We start from the raw sequence: 15,668 nt of genomic DNA on the forward strand, positions 1-15,668 counted from the left end.
AGCTACTTCCAGAGGCACTTTCTGGGTGAGTGCAGAGGGCCAGCAGCTGGCAGGCAGGCAGAAGCAGCACCAGCCGGGAGCCTCTGTCCATCCCAGGCAGAGCCCGGCCAGCAGGAACACGCTTGCACTTGCTCCCGTGAGGTACAGCAGGGCCAGTCTGCGAGCCCAGAGGGCACGTGCATACAGCAGGGCAGCCAAGGGAGGCCAGCTGGAGGGTCCGGTTGAGACTCAGCAACATGGCTGCTCTGTGCCAGCTCCCGCCTGCCCAAGGGGTCCAGTGACTGACAGCAGGACCACTCTGGGCTGTGACCCCACTGGGAAGGGCACCCTGCCCACGGTGCCAGGGAGATAGGAGCCTATTTTCCAGGCTCAGGGTCTCGAGGGGCCAGGCCTGTTTTAGAAGGCACTTGGGCCCCCAGGCTGCCCTTGCAGGGACACGGGGGGCCCAGGGAGGGCACCTGTCATGCCACTGGCATCTGCCACCAAAGCCATCAGGGCTAGGATGGAAGGGGTCCAGACACTGGCCCCTGAGCTTCCCCGGAGTAGACCCACAGTCGCAGGGTGCCAGCCACAGGGCCGGACTTCAGCACCATGTGAGAGGCTGTGGCAGGCCAGTCTGGGGGACCGAGCTGAGTGACTCTTCACACAGTGCTCGGCCGTGCAGACGACACTGCTGTGTGGAGCCTGGGGGCTCTGTGGCTGCAGACGCCAAGAACCTGGCTCCTCCACGCGGCTTCCTGAGCACCGGCCAGCTTCAGGACTCCATGCTTACACTAATGAATCCAGGTCTCCAACTCGCTGCTCGGGTAACGGGGTCTTTCTCAGGGTGCCAGTGCCTCGCCTTGCCGAGTGCGGCATGCGGGATCCTGGGACCATGACCCCACCAGTCCAGCTGGTTGGAGACTGCAGGGGCGCAGCCCTGGCTGGGGAGGACACGCCCTCCATGTGGCTCAGCTGAGAACCAGGCGGGACCAGCCACTGGGGCTTCTGGGCAGGACTTGTTCTTTCCATTTCCTCACTAATGGGAACAGGAGGCATCTCCCTGACACTCTCAGAAACCCACGAGGAACGCCTGTGGACACCAACACTTGCGAGGACACTCAGCCTGAGGGCCTCTGTGGGTGGCTGGGGGCAGCGCTGGGCTCTTCAGGTTCTGCTGGGAAGGCCCGGGTCTCGTGGCTGGGCACAGAATGCCCCCTCGTGGCCCTCTGGCCAGGGGTTCCACCCTCGTCACCTCCAGCAGGTGCAAGACTGATGATCCTCCTCCCCCTGCAGCTGGTCACACGATCCCCCTGCGTCCCTGGGGAACACAGGACCAGGCAGGGCTGTTTAGGGAGCCCAAGGGGAGGAACCTGAGGAGGAAAGGCTGGGGTGCCCGGGTGGCCCCGGCACCAGTGCCTTCCAAGATGAGGGTCCTGTAGGTGCTGCCTGATGCTGGGAAACTGCCCCCGCTCCAGTCCCAGCTGGCACCTCAGCGGCAGCCGGGCAGGGAGCGGTGGAGGGCATGTGGCTCCAGCTGGGGTGGGGGCTCAACCCAGCTGCCGGGAGCAGGCGGCAGCCTGCAGGTGGCGGGTGCCCTCCGCGCATCCCTGCCCGGCTGCTGGCACTGGCTCAGAGCTCAGTGGGTCTGCGCAGGGCTGTTGCTGGGAGGCGTCTCTCTAGACGGTGTCCATGTCACTTGCAAGCCTCCGGCCCATCTCCCCTCAGCATGGCGACACTGGCCACAGCCCCCAGAGGGCAGCAGGCACGGCTCAGTAAGTGCAGGGCCCTGGAGGGAAGCCTCTGGCTTCCAGCCCTGTGCTTAGGAGCAAGGTAGGCAAGGCAGGCGCAGCCCAAGACCCTTCCCTGTCCACTGTGTCCCCAGAGCCTGAGGCCTGGGAATCCCTCCACCACCACAGGGTGCTCAGAAGGCCCAAGTCACCCGAGGCTCTTCTAGGAAGACTCCAGGCAGGCAGAGAGATGCAGGAGTCAGCGCCAGGCTGTGGGCCTCTTAAACAGGTCATAAACAACCCAGCTCAAGGATTCCCAGCGGCGTGCGCCCCCCGCTCACCCCTCACCTGGTCTCGCTGGCCTCAGGGTCGCTGGCCCAAGTCCAGCCCATGCTTGCTGTCACTGTCCCTGTGTGGCAGGTAAATTATGTCCACTGGCTTTTATGGGCAGCTGTGTTTGGGACTGCACCCTTGTGTCCTGCGGGCAGCCCGCAGGAGTTTTGGAGCTCAGCGCTTCGTGGGCGAGGCGAGCTGGCCTGATGCCTGGCGAAAGCACAGGGCAGTGAGGGAGGACCCAAAGGCACTGAGGCAGCCTTCCAGACACGTACGGCTGAAGATCATGGCTCCGAGGTCGCCAGCGCAGGATCTCACCTTCGCCGGGCGGATGCTGGCCTTTCACAGGGGTGTCCTAGGCTATGGGGTCTGGGCCTGTCTGGCCCTTTTCAGCAGCAGCATGCCCCTGCCAGGCCAGGGCCTGTGTTCTCAGTGGTTGGCTGGGCCGCGCTCGGCCTCCAGGTGCCTCTCTGGGTCTGACGACAGTTCTGGATTTGCAGTAGGCTTGAAACTGGCTGGAGCGACTCTTCTTGAGAAGGGTTCCCAAGATGCAGCCTCCCCTCCGGAACTGTACAGGTGGACGTGGGCTCCAAGCTGAGGCTGGTCCCTGCGTGTCAAACTGCCTGCAGGTGTCCCTGCAGGTGGGTTCCAGACCTTGAGGGCCCTCGTGGCTCCTCCTGCCCAGCTGGGAGACGCAGCCCTGGAGGGGCATCAGCATGGTGGATGGTGGGCGCCTCGATGCCCAGCGCTGTTCTCCCAGAATGGGAGGCAGTTCCTCCCCTGGCGCACTGCAGTCCCGGGACCCATAGGAGCTGGACTGCCAGTCGCAGGAAGGGTCTGCGGGGAGAGCCCCCTGCAGTTGCCACACAGGACCCCACACCAAGTGCCTTCCCCGGCCACGGCTCCAGGAGCAGCCCGTCCCCCTGCCGTGCTGAGGTGCTGGCTCCTGCGGGTCGAGTTCAGACCCCACCTGGGTGGCCCCTGAGCATCTCTCCACTGGCACATCAGTGGCCAGGCCTGGGCCTGGGCAGTGCCCACTTTCCAGTGCAGCCAGGCCACTCCCCGAGCCCTAGGTGCTCCCAGACTCTGCGGTCCGGGGCCTGCTCGGCAGTTAGCCGGGCATCCCAGGTCACTGCACCAGAACAGCCCTCTCCAGAAGGTCACATGAGCTGCCCCCAGGGAGGCCCCAGCAGCTCCGGACTCCCGGGGTGCTGGCTCTGTGGACTGTTCCTGCTTTCCTCCAGTGTCAGACCTGCTGCCCTTTGTGTGTGGCCAGTCACCCTGTGTCACGGTGCAGCTGGTGGCAGTTCTCTGGAGGGGCTCCTGTGTGGTGTGGCCTGTCTTCCAGGGCCTCTGGGCGATGCCCACGAGGACAGGAAAGGGATTGCTTGGCAGTGGGCAGTGTGGCCAGCAGGCTGCTTGGGGCAGGTGAGCTGCATCCTCTCTTGGAAGGTTGGGGTACACTGGGGCGTCCACTTGACTGATGGACCAAGTCTAGGACTCCCTGCGCTCGCAAAGCCTACCCTTAACGCACTCCCCAGGTCGACCATGCAGGACCGCCTGTGTAGCGGTCCAGAACCCCTGGGCTCTGGGTGGAGCACCGAGGCCCCAGAGGACATCTGCAGCCTCAGCAGAGTGAGGCCTTCTGGGCAGGAAGAAGCACCTCTGCGGGGCGGGGCCCAGCTTGCTGAGGAGGCTGGTCTCACAGCTGCTTCAACTCTTTCTTTTCTCATTGTGAACAAATGGGACGCGTGTTGCTCTGTCTGTGCATGCAGTAGAGGCCCGCCATCTGTGTGATCATACATCCTCATAGGGCAATGGTGTTTGACCCACTCTGTGGTTTTTTCCTCCCCCCACCCCCCCTTTCCCTCTTTACAGTCCCTCCTTCCTCCAGTCTTGCCCCCCTCCCACCCCCCATTACGCATCATCATCTGCTTATCAGCGAGATCATTCGTCCTTCGGTTTTTTGAGATTGGCTTATCTCACTTAGCATGATATTCTCCAATTTCATCCATTTTGATGTCTGCCCTGCTGGAGTCCAGTGAACACAGAGCCCACGCCTGCCCTCTCAGAGCACTGAGGGTGCTTTAAGGATCTGAGTAGGGAAATGGGCATGAGGGAAGCTGGCTGCCACTCTGGGTCTGGAGGCAGAGCCACGGCACCCAGAGAGTCATGCGCGGAGTAGCTGGAGCCCGTGGCTGGGCCGCCCTCACCAAGGGGTTCCTGCCAGGAAATTCCATCTTCGTGGTCACAGCTGTGTGGTGCCGACGGCCCCACAGTAATGGAGAGCAGGCGCACATTCTTGCTGGCTCAAAACCGTGGTTACAGGTTTCTCTCACAATGCAGACAAGCTTTTGCCTGTGGAGGAGGTCAGGCCCGCCTCTGTGCCTCTGTGTCCATGGAGCGTGGAGCTTGCCTTAAGGGCTGGCACCTGGGCCTGCAGGCCTCAATGGAGGGAGGCCCTCACAGCTAGCCCTTGTCCAGGCCCATGTGCACTGTGTGCAGAGAGGTGAGTGCAGTGGGAACCCAGGACCGAGCCTTGGGAGCCATGGCCTCAGGCACCAAATCACACACGGGCTAGGCACTTGCAGAACAAGCTGGCCATCCAGACAGCTCTCCCAAATGGCAAAGAGGTGAGACCAGAAAGAATGTACCACAACAGGAAGTGGGCCGGGCAGGGGCAGCCCTGCTGGGTCTGCTGGCACCTCTTCCCTGCCATGTGCCCCCCGCACACCCTCCCCGTCCGTGCTGCAGAAACCAAGGCACAGAGGCCCACGGCCCCAGGGAAGACCTGGCTTTTGCACTGGCCTCGGCTGGGACTGGTGCCCAACCCCAGAGGCTACGTCTTTCCTGCACCGTGGGCCTCTGTTGTTCTGAGAGAAACCAGCAGCTGTGGATGTGGGGCAGAGCAGCCTGGTCTCAGGCTGGCCACTGTCTGCACACCCTGAGTAGGAGTGGAGACCAGGAGGGAGGAGAGGCAGCTACCTTGCCCAAGCACACTTTTTTTTAAAGTGACTCATGACCTCTTCTGCAGCAGATGGATGCTTGCCTCCTCCACCAGTGTCCACTGCTTCCAAAGCAAGTCTCCTGCACCTTCCACTGGACCCTGAGCAGCGTCACCAGGCCGTGTCGGTAGCTGCAGTGCAGTAGTGCCTCCGAGTTAAAGTTTTCACTTTGATTACTACAAATCCTCTGGCCCTTGGGTCCAAAACTTCTACTGCAGTTTGCAAATGGATTTTTATAGCACGTTAGTGCTGGGGGAGATTCCAAAGAAAATAGTCCTGATCTCCAGTATTGGAACCAGCTGTGACTCTCCCAGCCGGTGACTCACTCGGCTCCTTAATTGGGCGGGGAAGCCGTCCGAGACACAGGGCTCAGTCAAGACGCTGTTTGTTTTGCCCGGGTGTCCTAGCCACAGCCCGCCTGGCCGTACCCATCTGCAGCTTGTGTTTATCCAACTTTTTCTTCCCTCCTCACAGTTCCAGTTATAAAAACAGAACCCACGGATGACTACGAGCCTGCCCTGACCTGTGGACCAGTGAGCCAGGGACTGAGTCCACTCCCAAGGCCCTGCTACAGCCAGCAGCTCACCATGCCACCCGACCCCAGCTCCTGCCTCGTGGCGGGCTTCTCCCCCTGTCCCCAAAGGAGCAGCACGCTGCCCACGCCTCCCAGCGCAAGCCCAAAGCTCCACGACCTTTCCGCTGCCTACTCCAAGGGAATCGCCAGCCCAGGCCACGGCCACCTTGGACTCCAGCCACTGGCTGCAGAGGACCCCACCATTCAGGAGGTGCCAAGACCCCTGGCCATGCAGCCCGGCTCGCCCGAGCCGCCGCCTCCCGTCCTGCTGCAGCCGCAGGTGAGTCCACTTCTGAGCAGTACCTGTCCCCTTGGTCTCCAGCAAGTGCTCCGCCCTGGCAGCCCCTCTTCTCCACCTCCGTCCGCTGCCCACGAGCCACCCTGTTTGCAGCCCTCAGCCCGCCCTCCCAGCACGGGCCACCAGCAGCACCAACTGCCACAGGGTCGAAGGACCGAGGCTCCCGCCGCCAGGCCACGGTCACTGCCAGGGGTGCGTGAGGACAGTGCTCATAACTCGGCCCCTGTGCCTGTAATGGTCAAGCGAGAACCTGAAGAATTGGACCAGTTTTACCTGGACGACGGTAAGTGCCGCGGCCTTGCAGGTGTGTGCTCCGCCCGGTGCTCCACCCGCGTGTGTGCAGGGCGGTGGCTGGGCCTCCGGCTGCTGTGCAGGAGCCCTTGGATGGCGCGGTGTGGAGTCGGTTGCCTGGGCAGTGTTGGTGGTGTGCGCCAGTCATCTTGGGGACCCTGCCCAGGGCCAGTTACCTCAGGACCACCAGGTTCTTGATAGAAACTGAGCAAAGAGCCTCCAACTCAAACTCAGAAAGTCCCAGCTGAAAAGCCTCCTGCGGGACCGTGTCCAGTCAGGACTCCTGGCTCGTGTATCTGGGAGGCTCTTTAAAGGACAGTCTTTGAACACTGCCCAGCAGAGCACCTTCCCGCCAGGTGCCCGCCTTGCCCCCGTGAGTGTGGTCGCACTCTGGGCAGACCTGGAGACCTCTAAATGCCTGGCCGAGTGCAGGGGCAGGGGTGGGGTTCAGGCGGCTTGGTCCGGGGCGCACGGGCTCAGCACAGAGGCACTCGTGGCGTGTGTCTGGGTTGTCTGCAGAGCGGGCCTGGTCACAGAGGTCTCGGGGCTCTGCGTCTCCCGCAGTGACGAGGAGCACCTTTGCTCCTCCGTGGTTTGGAAACATGGCTCTCTTCTGGCCAAGTCATAAGGAGCTCCAGGCCACGTAACTGCCTTGATCGTGAATGGAGCCAGGAGACCTGCTTGTCCGCGGGTTCCTGGTGTTTTCCGGCCTTGTCGATTGTCCTTGTGGGCGTCTGGGCTTTGGCTGAGGCACAGTCGGCTTTCCCAGGTGTGGACTGTCTCCTAGACCAGCATGCAAAACAACACCCTGGAGCAGGGCCTCCTCCCACCACCCGACTGCGGCAGGGCTGCGTGGCCCGGTCGTGCTCCTCCAGTGGCCAGTCCTCTATGAAGCAGCAGAGCTGGACGTGGCTGGCTTCTCCCCTGCAATGGCCATTCTGCATGCAGAGTCTGAGCATCAGATGGCCCCTGTGCTCAAGGGGAGTTTTGGAAAGAGTCCTGGGAAGTGGGCAGCTGTGCCCAACTCTGTATCTTGTTTCTCTCACACTTCAGTTGTGAATGGGCTAGCCTGGGCCACGGGGAGCCTCCTGAGACTGTGGACAGGGTCTGTGGAGGGCCTCAGTGACCTGGTGGGCAAGGCTCACCTGGTGGTGCCAGGGTTTCACAGTTCAGTGCTGAACACTCTCCTGCAAACTCCTAACTCAAGGCTGTGAACTGAGGACAGTGCATGCAGAAGCCAGGCTCAGGAGGTCCTGGCCCTGGAACCCAGTGGCCTGGCCTGTGGGCAGTGCATGCAGAAGCCAGGCTCAGGAGGTCCTGGCCCTGGAACCCAGTGGCCTGGCCTGTGGGCAGTGCATGCAGAAGCCAGGCTCAGGAGGTCCTGGCCCTGGAACCCAGTGGCCTGGCCTGTGGGCAGTGCATGCAGAAGCCAGGCTCAGGAGGTCCTGGCCCTGGAACCCAGTGGCCTGGCCTGTGGGCAGTGCATGCAGAAGCCAGGCTCAGGAGGTCCTGGCCCTGGAACCCAGTGGCCTGGCCTGTGGGCAGTGCATGCAGAAGCCAGGCTCAGGAGGTCCTGGCCCTGGAACCCAGTGGCCTGGCCTGTGGGCAGTGCATGCAGAAGCCAGGCTCAGGAGGTCCTGGCCCTGGAACCCAGTGGCCTGGCCTGTGGGCAGTGCATGCAGAAGCCAGGCTCAGGAGGTCCTGGCCCTGGAACCCAGTGCCCTGGCCTGTGGGCAGTGCATGCAGAAGCCAGGCTCAGGAGGGCTTGGCCCTGGAACCCAGTGGCTTTGCCTGTGGGCAGTGCATGCAGAAGCCAGGCTCAGGAGGTCCTGGCCCTGGAACCCAGTGGCCTGGCCTGTGGGCAGTGCATGCAGAAGCCAGGCTCAGGAGGTCCTGGCCCTGGAACCCAGTGGCCTGGCCTGTGGGCAGTGCATGCAGAAGCCAGGCTCAGGAGGTCCTGGCCCTGGAACCCAGTGGCCTGGCCTGTGGGCAGTGCATGCAGAAGCCAGGCTCAGGAGGTCCTGGCCCTGGAACCCAGTGGCCTGGCCTGTGGGCAGTGCATGCAGAAGCCAGGCTCAGGAGGTCCTGGCCCTGGAACCCAGTGGCCTGGCCTGTGGGCAGTGCATGCAGAAGCCAGGCTCAGGAGGTCCTGGCCCTGGAACCCAGTGCCCTGGCCTGTGGGCAGTGCATGCAGAAGCCAGGCTCAGGAGGGCTTGGCCCTGGAACCCAGTGGCTTTGCCTGTGGGCAGTGCATGCAGAAGCCAGGCTCAGGAGGTCCTGGCCCTGGAACCCAGTGGCCTGGCCTGTGGGCAGTGCATGCAGAAGCCAGGCTCAGGAGGTCCTGGCCCTGGAACCCAGTGGCCTGGCCTGTGGGCAGTGCATGCAGAAGCCAGGCTCAGGAGGTCCTGGCCCTGGAACCCAGTGGCCTGGCCTGTGGGCAGTGCATGCAGAAGCCAGGCTCAGGAGGTCCTGGCCCTGGAACCCAGTGGCCTGGCCTGTGGGCAGTGCATGCAGAAGCCAGGCTCAGGAGGTCCTGGCCCTGGAACCCAGTGCCCTGGCCTGTGGGCAGTGCATGCAGAAGCCAGGCTCAGGAGGGCTTGGCCCTGGAACCCAGTGCCCTGGCCTGTGGGCAGTGCATGCAGAAGCCAGGCTCAGGAGGTCCTGGCCCTGGAACCCAGTGGCCTGGCCTGTGGGCAGTGCATGCAGAAGCCAGGCTCAGGAGGGCTTGGCCCTGGAACCCAGTGCCCTGGCCTGTGGGCAGTGCATGCAGAAGCCAGGCTCAGGAGGTCCTGGCCCTGGAACCCAGGGCCTTGGCCTGTGGTGTGCCTGTCGGTCGTGTCTGTGCAGCAGGCCCTCTCTGTCCACCTCCTCCGTCTGTGGAGGCTGGTCAGAGGCACCACCTCCCTGGCCTCTGCTCCCCTTTGCTTCCGTGTTGAGGCCGTGGCTCTGGAGGGGCGACAGCTGGAGCCGGGGAGGTTTCCACTGGGTGTGCATCGCTCCACCCCCTTTACCTTCGCCCATCTGCCCAGGTGGGTGGTCTGGCCGGTGTGCTTCTGCCTCCGTCCCTTCACCACACACTGCCAGGAAGTGCTGGTGTGGTCTGCTGAGCACTGTTGCCTGCAGGACAGCCTTACCGGGCAGTGCAGCTGGCCAGCCCCGAGCTCCACATCTGGGCAGCGCCCTTTGGCCCAGAGACAGGAAGCAGGTCTCGGCCACATTTCCCACTGCACCGGATGTCACAGCTGCCCACGTCAGCGGCAGCTGTTGTGAGTGTGAGATGTGGCAGGTGACTGCGGGGAGGAGCGGGTGCGGCGTCAGGATGCAGTACTGGGCTGTGCACACTGGACACTGTGCCCGGGAGGGGCCGTCTCCCCACACCCGTCCTGTGGGGCCCACCCTCACGCCCAAGCGGACCAGAGGTGTTCTGACAGCTGTCCTGAGGTGCAGCGTTGCCGATGCAGATGCCCTGAGTGCTCTGATGGGGGAGAAGGGGACTTTCAGGCACAGGGCCCATCCTGGAGCTGGCATCTTTTCCATTTGAATTCACAACCAAAGGGAGGGAAGGAGCATAGGTGGAGATGGAAACAACACAAAACCAAAGTCAAAACATCAAACTCCGTTAATTTTAAGTGACTTCAGAGAGAAAAAGCAAATTGACATTGTCAATTTACACAATGGGGAGAGGTCAGAAGTTGCGGGACAGACATGCTGTGTTAGTAAGTAGGCATTCCGACCATAGGGCCTGGGTCCATGGCCTGTGCTGGGCATTGCCAGGGCTGGCAGGCAGGGCAGGGCTCCGGGACGCTGAGCAGCTCCCTTCTGGAGAGTTCCTCTGTGTGCAGCCCTGGCCACAGTGCAGACCTTGTCTGCAACCGCAGAGCCGCCTGGGGGAGGGACACAGGGAGAACCAGCACAGGAGCCTCCGGTGGGAGGGCCGGGCCGGGCTGAGGGCCTCCTCGCGGGGGGGTGAAGGTCCTCAGCACTTCACCTCCACGTGGCCACGTCCGCCATCCTGCTCAGCACGCAGGCCAGCAGGGCCACTGGCTCCTCTCCGTTGGTGACACTGGAGCCACCAGGCTGGGAGGAGTGGGGAGGAGTGTTCCTGAGTGAGCTGGTCTCAGGGTTTGCTTCTCGAGAGTGTGGCGTGAAAGGCAGTGATCAGATGCTATGTCCAGGTCCAGAGAGCCGCGGGTCTGCTTGGCTGGCTCCAGGAGGGCAGTCCACATCCAGCACACATGCCCTGAGACTTGCAGCACACTGTGCTGCGCCTCCTTTCCAAACACCGTTAGCCTCAGGGACCATTGAAACCTCAGGATAAAGAATGAGTCCCACTTTCTATTTATTTTTATTTTATTTTATTTTATTTTATTTTATTTTATTTTAGGAATCTTAGGCTTTCAGTTGTCTCTGGGCTCAGGATTTTTTGCAAAATACTTAACCCAAACATACATTTCAGCGATGATTCCTTCTTTGTTCCAACAGTCTACATAAGATACAAGCTGTCAATTTAAATTCTCAAGCACGGCCGAACCACCATCTTAAAATGTTGGCATCATGGACCTCACATGATTTAAATGTAATTTTAGGTTGGGTTCCTGAAATTGGGTGGAACTCCACGGGAGCTCTTTCCTGGGACGGGAGTTCTTTCCTGGGATGGTTCCCTGAGCTGCTTCTGCCTGAGAGGTGGGCGTGGCCCTGCTCCTGTTCTGGAGGCTGGGCCTCTCTAGGGGCTGAGCCTGGGCGGCTCCCTCACACCAGCCCCTCCTCACTGGAAGGTCAGCTCTGGGGAGGCCCGCGGAGCTCCCTCCCTCACTGCGGCCTGGAGCCAGGGCTCCCGAGGCCCTTGCCTCTCTGCTGATTCCCTTGTCATGCAACTGCCTCGCGGCCTCCACTACAATCGGGCCTTTCAGCCTCTCGGCAGGCTCCTGGATGCCCAGGACCTAGATGTCATCACAACAGGCAGGTAGACCAGGCGGCCTGAGTATGTCCGCGTCTAGGTGGCTTCTCTCCCCACCCTCCCCTTCTTCCCTGAGCTTAAGCTGCTCTGGAAGAGAACAAAAAACTTTCCTCATGGAAAGTTTTACTAACCTGGCAGGGTGCCCAGGTCTGAGCCTTCCCCAAGCGAACAATGATGGCAAGAGTCTGTGCGGCAGTGATCGAACACGCCGGGCCGTAAATATCATGGACACAGCTACTGCGTAGTGGACAGGAGAATGAACTCAGCTGTGCGAATCGTTCCTGAGGCTCAGTCCTTGGTTCTGGGAAGTCTCCGTGGGGTCACAGGCATAAAAATCACACTACACACCTCCCCAGGGGAGGCTGCTGTGGGCAGGGTAGACCAGCAGGCTGCATGGGGTCTCCTGACGTGAGTGAGGCCATCCATCAGGTCCAGGCCTGAAGCGGCTGCCTCCTGGTGACAGGTGTCCACTGCTCCCTGCTGGGCAAGGAGGGCCAGGAAGGGCTGTCTTAACCTGTGCTTGTGAGCCACAGTGCATGGGACAGATATGCAGATGTTAGTGCAGATGTCTGAGGTTTGGTCTGGGCATTTGCCACCTGTAGAGCTGACCTGCATGTCCACCAGTAGCCAGCTGAGGGGCTGCTTCTGAGAAGACAAATGCTGTGTGTCCTGCTGACTGCCCAGGACTTGGTCAGGTTTCCATGTTGACAGCTGCTGCTGGGCTCCAGGGCAGCTGCAGGCAGGACCTGCCCCTTCAGGGAAAGCAGATGTGGGCAGGGGGCGACTCAGCTGCCTGCTGAGCAAGACCCTCTGCAAACAGACTGTTTGGCCACTGTGGACAGGGGCACGTCTGCGGCAGACACTGCCCGCGACGGCGAGCTGTGCACGAGTACTCCTCACTCCTTGCGGTGCCGCTGGAGCTGAGGCTCTGCAGAGCTCGGCGCGTTTTCAGCCTCCTGATGTGCGTGGCTGTGGCGCTCTGACACCTGCAGGACTAGGAGGCCGCAGCCTTCGTCTTCTGCAGGCTCGGAAGGCAGATCTCAAGGCATCGCTTCCGCTGTCACCGACCATCTGCCCGCTACTTCTCGAAAGCGGCACTGAGCTGGTCTCCTTCCTTAGAGGAGTCGATCGACGCTGCTAGTTTGAGGGAAGGAAACAGGTAGGAAAGATAAAGGCAGAGCGGGGAAGCTCCTGGGCCCTGAGGTAGCGCCGAGTCCAGAGGAGGTCCAGGCAGGCGGTGCCCGGTGGGGTGGCTCCCCTGGGCAGCTTGGGGCCGTGCGAGCCCCGTCCCAGACCCGCTGCCCTCCTTCTGCAGACACACCGACCTCTGCTGAAGCGCTTTACGTGGCATCTGTGCTCCCGCCAGCCAGCTGCGGTGTTCGCTCTGGGCTCCCTCCCTGAGGCGCTGGTGCGGAGCGTCCCGTTTCAGGGCACTCTGTGGACGTCACTGTGCTGCTGCCAGGGCGCTCAGCTGAAGGACACAGAGGCCACATCCAGATCCCGGCTGTGGGCGGTGCATCCGGGGGTGGCACTCCTGAAAGCAGGCCAGGCGGGGAGGGCCGTCCGCCGTTCTGCAGAGCAGCCGGCCCTGAGGCTCCTCCCTGCCGGTATGTGCTCCTCCCGATACACAGGTGCTTCTGTCCCTGGTTTCCGGGGGAGCCAGGATCGCTGACTCCCAGATGGCCGCTGGTGTGGAAGGACATGGTCACCAGAAAGGAGGCTGTGGTCTTCCCAGCAGCTGAAGACGCCTGGCCAATGCCGCAGAACATGCGGCTATGTCGGGTGTCATGCTGGGGACTCCTGTTCTCATGGCTCCATGTCCCCCTTCCACAGCCCTGAGGGACAGAATTGCCAGGAAACCCGGCTTAGGTGGGACGTTACCTGCCGAGTGTGGAGCTGCAGTCTCGAGCATGACCGGGAGCGGCACCTCGACCGCCACTCTGATGGAGGTGGCCTGGTGGATGCCCCTCTGTAGGCCCTGAGGCTCCTGCTCCCCCAGCTTTCCAGGGCGCCTGGGCCTTGGGAGCCACAGAGGAGCGTGGCGATGTTTTCTCCTCACCAAGGAAGACTTGCTCAACAGGAGGGGCTCTCTGATAGTTAGGAAGAGGCGCGGAGGATCTTGGTCAGTCAGCTGTTCCCCAAAAGCAGCAGTAATACCCGCACAACTACCAAATCGGCCACTTTGAAATCTGGAAATCAACAAAGGGACAGAACAACGTGAACAGAATCATTCAGGAAGCACTGGACCTTGGTGGGAAGAGCACATCCCACCCCAGCCCTCGGGGTACAGCTGACCACAGCCAGTGGCTCCTGCTGAAGGAAGCTGGGCTGCTGAAAGCCCACCCCCAAAGTGCAGTTGGTGCTTGACTGGTCCCGAAGCTCCTGCAGAAGTCCATTCCACACCTGGCAGGGTCAGTGCAGGACGGTCATGAGGGCGGGAGGTGACCCAGGCAGGGCCCTCAGTGAGGGGAGCAAGAGCTGGGAAGGCCCGGTGTGATTCTGAGCACAGCATACGTGCAAGCAGAGGCTGCAGGATCAGGAAGGGAGGCCCAGCTCCTCGCCTCTGCTGACCGCCTCTGCTGCCCACAGAGCATACACAGTGAGAGCCCAGAGCCGGAGAGGAGAGGAGTGGAAGCATTCTAAGAGATAACGGCCAGCACGCCACAGATTCGATGAAGACGTTATTCTGCCCACGAAACAAGGTCAACGAACCACAAGTGGGGTGGATGAAGATTCACACCGGAGTTCCTCAGGAGCACAGCCTCCTGGGAAAGATTTACACATGCCCTCTCGTCAGGATTGTGGAGGCCCGAAGACAGGCAGGGCGTCTCGAAAATGCTGAAAGAAGATTGTTGTCCAGAAATTCTACGTGGCAAAACTAGCCTCAAAATCAAAGGCAAAATAAAGGTATTTCCAGACAGACAAAGATGCACAGAGTTTGTTTCTAGTAATCCTGATGCACAAGAAATACTAAGGCCATCCTCAGGTTGCAGGTAACTCAGGCCCACAGACATAAAAGCACTGGCACATGTAATCACATAGGCAGATAAAGCACCAGTGTTAACATAGGCCGACAGCCTCTCCTGCCGGGTTGAAAGATGGCCGTGCAAGACAGTGATCTTAGAGTATGCTGACGACTTGCACTCCGTAGAGGTGTCGCCTGTAGGACAGTGACAGCAGAGGGGTGGACAGGCAGGGCCCTGTATCAGAGCAGATTGTTGCGTATAACTAGAACTACGTTCTATTAATATGAAATGGACTGTTCTGAGAAAAACGCATGGTACCCTGGAAAGGATGTATGTAACATGAAAGAAGGCAGTAATGAAGGCACGCGGGAACACCTCCACCCAAAGTCCCACAAGATGTGGCAAAATAGCAAAATGGCGAGCATAAATCCTACTCTATCAATAATCACACTGAAGGTAAAGGGACTGAACACTCCAATAAAAAGATACAGGTGGTCAGACTAGATTTAAAAAACAACACAAAATGGGATCCGCCTGTATGTTGTCTGTCAACAACATGCTTTAGATTTGAAGACACAAGTTGTAAATTAACGGAAATGGGGTTTTCTCAGGCAAAGCAACCAGCAGAGCTGCACTGAGGCTTAGTCAGCTTTCGTTGCTGTAACAAAATACCTGGTACATGCTACTCTTGAAGAAGAAGAGCTGTAGCTGGCTCATGGTCCTGCAGATGCAGGGCACAGCACTGGCACTGCCCCTTCTGATGAGGACCTCTCTTGGTGGTGTCATATCACAGCAGAGGCGAGTGTGTGTGCAAGAACTCACTTTGCCGAACAGGAAGTCAGAGGGAGACTGGGTCCCACAGTCCCTTCTGAGGCACATCCCCAACCACAGCAAGGACCTCCCACTTGGGGCTCCCTCTTCATGGCTCCCCTTTCCAATGATACCACCCTGGGGACTAATCCTTTAACCACAATGGACCCTCTGGGGACACTATTAAGCCATATCCAAACTATAGCAACTAATGTCAGACGAAACAAACTCTAAGACAAAAGTGTCACTGGACAAAGATGAGTGCTGGTGTCCCTTCATCCTTCCACAACTGAAGAGGCAGCTGTGATGTTGTGACCATGGGCACAGACAACCGAGTTCCATGACACACACACAAGCTGGCGTAAGTGACGAGACAGATAGACAACTAAAAATAGCAGCTAGCGGCTTCAACGTTCACTCTTACGAATGGTAGGACAACTAGACAGAAAACCTACAAGGACATAAAACACTTGAACAAGACTACAGTCAGCTTGACCAAAGAGACGTCTACAAAACACCCTACAGGGTGGCATTAGGGAACTTTCTCCAGTGTAGACATCCCACTGGGCCATGAGACAAGCCTTAATAAATTTAATATTAATTCTGAGCATAATGAAATTAAAATAGGGAACCCAGAACAGAAACCAGGGAACTGTACCTAGTGATATAGTCTAGAAATTTGTGCTTTCTCCATTAACTGTGGATTAAATAAGAGAGCTTGAAGG

The 15,668-nt window shown here is 60.0% G+C and overlaps 1 protein-coding gene across 4 annotated transcripts in view; it reads left to right on the forward strand.

The window, feature by feature from the left end:
• The window catches only part of NFATC1 (nuclear factor of activated T cells 1), a 101,495-nt gene that overhangs the window by 67,734 nt on the left and 18,093 nt on the right, over window positions 1-15,668 (forward strand). For 2 of the 4 annotated variants that reach the window (XM_079109175.1, XM_079109176.1), the window contains exon 9: window positions 5,522-6,202. In XM_079109175.1, coding sequence (XP_078965301.1) covers window positions 5,522-6,202 — 681 coding nt within the window. The remainder of the gene's footprint in view (window positions 1-5,521; window positions 6,203-15,668) is intronic. The other 2 variants (XM_079109177.1, XM_079109178.1) reach the window with 2 other exon arrangements.

This window comes from Sciurus vulgaris (genome assembly GCF_902686455.1).
Source record: "Sciurus vulgaris genome assembly, chromosome: 13".
NCBI lineage: Eukaryota > Metazoa > Chordata > Mammalia > Rodentia > Sciuridae > Sciurus > Sciurus vulgaris.